Source organism: Cyprinodon variegatus, unplaced genomic scaffold (assembly GCF_000732505.1).
Source record: "Cyprinodon variegatus isolate N-32 unplaced genomic scaffold, C_variegatus-1.0 Scaffold1273, whole genome shotgun sequence".
NCBI classification, from domain to species: domain Eukaryota; kingdom Metazoa; phylum Chordata; class Actinopteri; order Cyprinodontiformes; family Cyprinodontidae; genus Cyprinodon; species Cyprinodon variegatus.
In genome coordinates this window covers 25,337-34,517 of record NW_015151726.1, presented here as the reverse complement: position 1 = coordinate 34,517, position 9,181 = coordinate 25,337, and the positions used below count along the sequence as shown (strand labels likewise).

Genomic DNA, 9,181 nt, shown 5'->3' with positions numbered 1-9,181 from the left:
GTCTGTGGTTCTACAGTAGGCTATGGTGTAATTGAGCAATATATGAAAAAAAAAAGAACTATGAACTAGTTCATTTTTTGGTTTTGAATTATGAACTATGAACTGAACTAGTTCATTTTAAAATGTGTGAACTGAACTTTGAACTAGTTCACGTAGAAAGAGAACTTTCCCAACACTGGCAGAGGCTATGCATTAGAAGCATAAATTGGCCTTTAGTCTACTTTGTTTTCTTCTATCACACATAATCCCAGTAATAGATATAAAGGTTTGTGATTACTATGCAACAACAAAATCAAAGTTTTAGATGTAGTAATACCTTTGTGTATCTCTGTGTACTTTTTTTTTGCAATTTCTTGTCACGCCCAGAATATCCTGCTTGAGTGAAATCTAAAAACGTTAATCCAATTTTGGTTATTGATGATGGAACAGACTCATGCATCTACTGTTGCACCGCTGCGGTGCAGAAATGGCACTTCAGGACTTTGGAAATTCAATAAGCGGAACCCTGCTTCGGCTTATTCTTTTTTTTTAAATTATTCATGCAATTAGTCTGGTGATGGTTTCACTCACAGACTTTCCCTTAGACATGGTTCCATAACACAAAGCTGTGGAAACTGATGCCCATGTTTTTTAAACTGGGGGTTTTGTTTTTGAAGGTTCAAGGAACATAGATCTTTTAGGAAGTAGCAGGAGCGTCTGAGTAAACCCAAAGCGACATGATGTGATCTCTGATGGATGGTTCCTGACTGCCAGATGTCATTTGACTCCCATCTGTGTCTCTGACCACAGAACTTAAGGCTAAGCGAGCCTGCTGGCCCTTTAAAAGCTGAGCCGCGCAGCTCTGGAGGAGCTCCATATGGCTTCCCCGCTTCATTTGTCTGAGCAGCATCGTTATTGCAGGGAGGAGCTCGCCTCTAACGCACCCGATAAAATCTTTAAAGCTTGTCAGCTTGGAGGCGCACACTTCCTAGATCTCACAGGCAGCTTCAGGTTGAGAGAGGAGCGGGAAGGAGCGGGCAGCGTGAGCCGCCCTCGCCCATGCGTGCTCGCCGTTTTTTCCCAGCAGCAGAGTTAAAGCTGTGGCTACAAAACCTGTTCGCTTTTATCTGCCCTTTTCTCCAAGACTCGTTTTAAGGGGAGTAAATCCCATCAAGCTGAAGCGCGCGCGCGCGAAGGGGGTGAACGAGCGGAGATCACGACGCTCGGAGATGACAAAGCCATACAGGCTGCAGGGAGGAGAGGAAGGAGCAGAAGGAGCAGAGCCGTTACTCCTCTTCCTCCTCTGTCACTTTACTGGATATCCTCGGTCTGAATGCGCACTCAGTGTCCATGTGAGCAGCTGATAAAAAAACAAACAGGCCGTGTTTGTTCGCCTTTGTGCATCACTCAGCATATCCATTATTACGCGCAAGGGGTCCCGTGGGCGCAGTGAGCGCGCGCGCACACGCATGAAAGACAATTAGAGTCAACGAATCGACCCGAACCGCTCCGGCAGAGATCAGCATACAGCGGCCAGCCTCTGGGTTGGACTGTAGAAACCCACTCTGCTCCACATATATATATGTGTGTGTGTGTGTGTGATTTTTCCCACCCCTCTGTCTCTGTGTCTCGGACTCACTCAGCCTCACCTCTCTCCCATCAATCCAACGGCGCAGGACCCTCCGGCTCGTCCGCCGGCTACCGAAAGGCGGACGACGAGATGTCCGGGACCACTTCCCAGGCGGACCCGGTGGACGCTACGGCGCGAACGGTGGTCCTCAACCGGCCCCAAAACACCAAGTTCTGCGACAACCACGTGAGGTAGGCTTCACTTCTTCTAATGCTTGGTTTCTGCTTTGACTTTTACTTATTATTCAATTCAGTTTATTTGTATACACATGTCATGTCAAGGCACTTTACAGTTCACCAGATCATACAGTCAAATTGATTCAGAGTTTCCCCTCACACTAAGCATGCATGTAGTGACAGTGGAGAGGAAAAACTCCCTTTTAACAGGAAGAAACCTCCAGCAGAACTAGACTTTTTTTTCTCATATTTAAGTAAAAAAAAATGTGTAAAGACCTCAATAATCAAGATTTGTGAATGAAAGACTCACAGGCGCATAATTACACAGTGACCAAAGAGTTTTAATATATCTTTTAGGTTAGTAATTAGCATGTATTTAATTATTCTTTTGCTAGAAATTATTTCAAGCAGACCTGTTGTTGTTGCTGTCCAACATGCTCAGAACCAGCATTTATTACAGGCAGGTTTTTAGGGCATCTGACTTAAAAAAAAAAGATTAATGATTAAATAAAGGTCAAATAAAAAAGAAAGATTATTTACTGTTCATCACCCCCCTCAAATCTAATCACAAGGAGGGAAGATTTGATTATTTTCTCAAGGAAAATCCACCTGATATCAGCTTGTCTTGCCTGATGTTTGTAAAGCACTATTTAGCGTTATAGCACTTTAACTTAATGTAATTGTTATATTATTATTATGCAAATGTGTAGTTTTAAACTTTACCCTCTAGGGTGACTTTTTTACTAACTATCTTAGAGACTGCAGGTAAAAAAAAAAAAAAAAGCTTCTGGCTAAGGATCTTGACAGAAATATTATTAATATGCACCGTTCCTGTAATTAAAATTAATCATGTATGAAAATCAATTTTCAAGTGTTGCCACATATTAATTGGATAGAAGTTTAGACTTTGACTTGGCCTTTCTAAAACATTGACTTGCTTAGTTTTTAACTATGTAATTGTATCTTTGGCTGTGTGTTTAGTATTATAACCTTTAGCAGATCTTCCTCCACTATGTTGTTTGTAGTCGGCATATTATTTTTCCACAATGAACTCAGACCAGCTTCCATGTTGATTTAAAGCATTCGACGACCCTGCCGCCACCAGGTTTCCCTTTGGGGATCCAAGGTGGTTTTATCAATTTAAATCTGCTTAGCTGACAGGGGTCGTCACATGGCTCAGTGGTCAAGCAGGTGCACCATATGTAGAGATTATAATCCTCGGCGCAGCTTTTCCTTGGAATCTGACTTTTTCTTAATGTCTCCATGCACCAGCTGCAGTATCTTAATGGAGTACATTTCCTCTGAAGAAGAAATGTACATTTAAAACAGAAAATATCCACACAAATATTTGTATGCCTAACACACCAGCTTTTCTTTTATTCTGTAAACTACCTTGGTGTTTATAGTCAATGGTTCAATTTTATACAGTGAAATATCAATAATCTGACACCAAAACAAACCAAAATTTGATGATTTGTGATTTGTGAAGGATTTGTGATTTTACCTGTTTACAAAAATAAAAAAAAGGATTGTTTTTTTTGGCATTTCAATTAACAAATCTACTTAGCAAACTTTTCACTATGATGTCACTAGTAGGTATTCAAACATGCTTGTGGATAAAAATACTCCCTGCTTAAAAACGGCTCTCCTATGTTTGCAATGTTGTTTTGAGCAAAACTTTGTAAGCAGAGCATTAGATTGAATTGTTCATCCCTCAACAAATCCTTCTTGGTTTAAGAAGCTCAGCTCGTTTGCAAGTTTAATCTTAGCGCTAGCTGTTTTTCTAAGCTTATTTACACCTCAAACACATTTTCAATCCGAAGTCATTTGACATTAATTGACTCCTAACAAGTTTGAAAAAATGTCGTTAATATGGGCCTGCAACCTTTGTAAATGTATTGGCCTTCCACCTATGGAGGATCAGGCGGGTCTCTGAAAAAGAAAAACAGCCATTTTAATCATACAGTTAAAAATCAAATTTAAAAATCATTTTTCTTATTGTTTATTTTTTATTTTAATTCTTAAATAGGAATTGTAATTTGTATTTATTAATCAATTAGTAAATACTGCAATTTGAAAATGTATACTTTGGGGCTGCAACTAATGATTAGTCTGTAAATTGAATAATCTGTTGATTTTTTTTCTTCTATTAATCAATTAATAATCAGATAGCCAAAGACTACTTAAAGAAGTTTTTTTTTATTAAATGAAATCAGGTGAAACTAAAACTTTTTTACTTGAGAAGTTCTGTATAAAACATGTTTACAGACAGCATTTTTTTAAAATCTTAAATGCAATATTTTTAGTTTAAAAAAAAAAACAAATTTTGATATAATTACTGCTCTAAGTGGGTTGCTCTGTCAGCTAAAGGCATTTTTTTAGAGTCGCTACACTCCATTTAAAAATTAATTGATTACTTAATTAGTTGACGATTATTTTGATAATCGATTAATCAAGATTAATCCGATGAATCTCCTCAGATGTAACTAGCTTCCTTTGTCTGGCCAATGAGGGAGCTGGTAACATCTGAGGAGCAGCTGTGATTGGTTTAACTGGTATTCAGGTTACTTAAGGACCAAAAAGGGTCACGGAAAAGGTAAATGGAGACAAGAAAAAAGGTATTTATAGTCAGATTTACAAATTGTGTGTTTTTTTTTTTAAATATCTTTTCAGAAGAAGGATTTGAAAACACATTTTAAATTGTGGCATTTAAAAAGGATTGATAAATACTATTCGCAATTCCTCTTTAATAATTCAAATAGAAAACACTTTTTAAATTGTATTTCTAGTTGTATCATAAATGGCTGTTTTTCTTTTTTAGTGACTCTCTTGGTCCTCCATATAAAACAGCAGCGAATGAGAAATGAGATTAGCTAACAGCACTTCCTGCAACAATTGTTTGCTCCTTTCTAGTCACAAATATTTAGGTATAATACATTTGGTAATGTTTTTTTTAATTAAAGCCATTATTTTCTGCTTTATACCCAAATATTTCTTCAGTATAGTGAAAACTTTCTTTTTGTAGGTTATGGCTTCTGTTTGAGCCAGCTTAGTAAATTCCACGCCTTTTTTATTTATGAGTTGCAATTTTTAGTTTTGATTCTTTGCCCTGCAAAAAAAAAAGATGGTCAAACAGAGCTAATGTTTGCTTACTTTTAAATCCACAGTGAGTGGGGTTAAAGGACGGTCTCTGACAGCCACTATGTTTCACCTGTGTGTCAAGTAGACTTTAGACTTGACAGATATGGTTGTTTAACCCTCTCTTTTTTATCATTTAACTTTTTATTACCATTTTTAGTATATGCTTACATACAAAAAAGATATTAACAGTTTGAATTCAAAATTACACAAAGGGAAACAAATAATAATAAAAAAAACATTGATTAACAAAAAACAAAAACCCCTTTCTATTTCTGGTCGCTGTCTTTGGTTTTGAATCATGTCCTTTTAACACACTTTTCTTGCACATGTGTTTGTTGTGGTCTTAAGCAATGTGTCAGTTTTTTCATTGGATGAATTTCCTCTATTACCTTTCTCTATTATTCATGACAGGTGGAATTGTCCCTCTCTTTTAACATTTTCCTTTCATTTAAATACTAATCAATGACTAGATTTCTAATGTTTCTAATGTAGCCTACTTCCTTAAAGGCAGGATAGAGGATTATTTGGTGAATTTGGTGGATTTTTGAGTTGTGCGCTTGCGTCAGTGCCCCCTCCTTCGCAAAAGTTCTCCACGCTGGAAACGCCTCCGCCGCTAATTTTGTATTTCACCTACAGAGGCAGCAAAGTGCCAGGAAGCAACCTAGTCAGCAGGAAATCTCCATAAGAAGAAAAATACAGTACTTCCTACAGAATTGAACTTAATTTACCTGTCCAACAGAACTTTTGCGACCAAAGCATCAGATTTCAGACCTTATTGTACCTTCAGGGAACGTCATCTCTGAAAATAATCTCCTAAACACATACTTAGCCATCTCTGTTCTCTCCCACTTTCTCTGCTCTTTTCAACTACATAGAAAAAAGGATTTTTTTTTTCAGCGGTAAGGTTTGCAGGATTCTTTTCAAGTTTTCACAAAAGAGTGAAAAGATAGTTAAAAAACAAAAGCCGCAGCAGCAAACAAGCATAGGAGTACTTTTCTGTGCTCTGCTAGCCAAACAGGGTATGCGTTACACCTTTCTCTACCTAATCCGTCACGGAAGCACGATCCGTGCCATCAGCTCATTTGAGCATGCGCAACCAGGGTTTCCATAAATGTAATTATGGTATTAAAATACTTATTTCTACCTTTAATTCACTTAAGACTGCTAATAAATATCTTTAAAACCGGTTTTACGATTCTTTCTGAAACTATTTCAAAGCTTTTTACATTTTCTCCGTTAGCCCTCTTCTCTGATCATGTCTCTCATCATCTGACCATGCTCAGAGCAGTCCCGCGAAATATAATTAAACCATATTTATCTGCATTTTAGTTGTTTCTTTCTTTAGGTTATGCACTATATACAATAATTTTAACAGAAAAGGAAAAAAGAAAACTCAAAAAAAAAAAAAAAAATGGTTCCATGTTTAAATCCAAAGCCAAAAAAGTTCCCGGAAGTAGCATAGGATCCTTTTTCCGGTGCAGATCATGCACAGGCGAGTTATAAAGCAGGAAAGAGAGATTTTAAGGAATTTATTTTCTCAAGAAATACATTATTAACCTTTAACACAGTATAGTTTAGTTATGTTTACTTTTTTGGGGAGGGAAAACAGTAATCTATTTTAGAAAATACAATTGAGAACAAAAAGGATATATATCTGGGTGAGCATGTGCAAATGAGCTGATGGTACAGCTAGTGCTTCTGGGATGGATCGGGTAGTGACGATGCTTGGAGCCAACGTAAATAACATCATGGCGGCACAAATATTTTACAAAATGTTTGATTGACAAGCAAGTAGCCAATTCACTTTCAACATTAGTCAAAGTAGATTAGCTAATGTTTTGTAGGAACCACCACAGCCAGAATTTATGGATTTATTTATTTATTTTTTGGGGGGGGGGGGCATAAGTGCTAAAATGCCATCCATCAAATAATTCTTTTTAGATGAATGTGGACCCTTAATTTCTGAGACAAATCCTCTTTCATACCATTAAGGGTGGGGTTACCATGTCTTTAGTGGATAAACAGCTTTGCTTAACGACACGTAACGACCGTGACACTTGTGTTTCCCAATCAATACGCCAGTATTAATATTTAATGCTGCTGGGGAAATTTAAAGCCTATTTACAAGTTTCACATAAAAGTTACACGAAACGCTTCAGGTGGGCCTGTTTCCTCTGAGTGGAAACTGAGAGGAATAATTTATTTGCTTGACTGATTTTGCTGAGAATTAAACCTCTTAACTGTGGCTCCTTTATCTCATGTTGAAGGTTTTTGGTGTGATTCATTAAGGAGTGACCTTCTGATTTTTTTCACAGCTTACGCAAATCTTTGCACCTTTTCTATCACATTGATTCCCAATGGGTTTTTTGTTTTTTTGTTTTTAGGGGCTCAGTTCTGATAATACATGTGTTACCCAAATATGTAGATATTTTCCATGTCATTTCTGTATGTGCATTTATTCATTTTTTTTTTTATACGTTTAATGTCCACTTAGCCTCGTTGGGAGGACAAGTCTCCTGCTCTGTGACTGAAGGTTTTTTTTTCTGCTCATTCTCTTAGTTTTTAAGCATGACTGTTTCTGCAAGATTCAATTACACTTTTTAAAAAGAGGCAATTTCAGCTCCGCAAATAAGATTACAGCGGTTGCCGTTCGAGTGATCTGATTGGATCCCGTTGGGCGCTCTGCGTCTCCTCCTCATAGATTGGATGGAAAGGAGCACTCTCACTCCAGAGGCAAAAAGCCTTTTGATGTCCTTGTGTTCCTGTAACTCTTTAGTTTCTGTTTCTAAAAGTCCAACAGCGTTATTGATTTTCTCTCTGAGATTAAAGCCTTGCAGCTTTTATCTCTTCTCTCCATGACCCTTCTCTTCCCAGACCTCCTCCTTCAATACACAACATCAACTTACTGAAAGTAAAGGAGTGCTGTGGAAGAGATTTTTTTATTTACCTTCACAGATTACTTATGTTTTGTCTATTTTTACACATTTAAAGGTTTTGATTCATCAAGTGATTTTAATCTTGGACAAAAATGATCTAATACAGATAAGTCATTTTCAAAATGACGGTTTCATTTATTCTGGGAAAAAAATATCTATACAACCAACTGAGCCCAATGACTTGCTTAGATTACAACAAGTGGTCCAGGGCTTTTGAACTCTTCCATTTTCAGTCATTTTCTCTCTTTAACCTACAATTGTGCCCTGTGAGGTTTTATTTGCATTCTTGGTTCTTTTTCTGACCTCCTGGATCAGTGGTTGATGTCCTCCTGGATTCATTTTAGTTTGCCTGCCATCCTTGTTCCAGGTTTCTTCATTTTTTGGTCAATGCCTGCGCTTTGAATGCCTGAGAAAGGGTATTGTAACCTTGATCATGTATTTGATGTTTTTAGATCGGGGTATGAATACTTTTGGAGATATGTTACAAAGTTGTAAGACAGGTTTAGTTATAGTTATTCACTGGTCTCACTTTTTTCAGTAATCTCACAGTGGCCTTTGTGTTACTAAATAAAATAAAGAATATGGATTATTCAAAAGATGGGGAAACCTCTCTAAAACAATTCATAGTCAGTAGATAGCTTTTCTTTTCTTTTTATAAATAAAATAATAAAATAAAGAACAGTTTTTAATTTTCCTGGGCTACCTTTTTCTGAATTATTCAAATTTGGTTATTAATATGAAATAGTAATAAAAAAAAAGGAAATCCGTAAGAAAGGCAGATGCTTTTCCACTCTGTGCTTTGAATGCTGTTTTCTATGCAAACACTCCAAAGCTGCACAGCTGCAGGACAGCATCACCCCTGCTGCCAACAGCTGCTCAATTCCTGCACTCAGGACATATATATATATATTATATATGTGTGTGTGTGTGGGTATTTACAATACAAAAACTAACACATCCAGATGATTATTTTTGTATAACAAAGTGGAAATGGGCCCCTTTTTTTTAGCGGAAGTCCCTCTTTTGATTGTATTGAGATGTGTAGTATTACCAACTTGGAGGTATCTGTAGCCTCCGGGATCCCGCCTGTCCATGTGTCGGAACAACAGCTGCTGCTCCCTCTGTGTTTTTTTTTCTTTTTTCTGTGTAACATTTTGCTTCTGGTATTTTGTGTCTGTTTAAGGATAAGGCAGATATGAGGGGTCAGAGGTGGCAGAGTGGAGCAGGTCACGGGTTTGTCTCTTTGGGGATCCAGAGCCACACTGCACCATTTGATGCATGCGCACCCACTGCACTCAAGCACACAAACATACATGATC

General features: G+C 37.3%; 1 protein-coding gene across 5 annotated transcripts in view; it reads left to right on the top strand.

Annotated features, from left to right (window-relative positions):
* The window catches only part of LOC107102549 (phospholipid-transporting ATPase IB-like), a 44,358-nt gene that overhangs the window by 12,824 nt on the left and 22,353 nt on the right, over window positions 1–9,181 (top strand). For 3 of the 5 annotated variants that reach the window (XM_015401917.1, XM_015401915.1, XM_015401913.1), the window contains one exon: window positions 1,623–1,800. In XM_015401917.1, coding sequence (XP_015257403.1) covers window positions 1,623–1,800 — 178 coding nt within the window. The remainder of the gene's footprint in view (window positions 1–1,622; window positions 1,801–9,181) is intronic. The other 2 variants (XM_015401918.1, XM_015401914.1) reach the window with 1 other exon arrangement.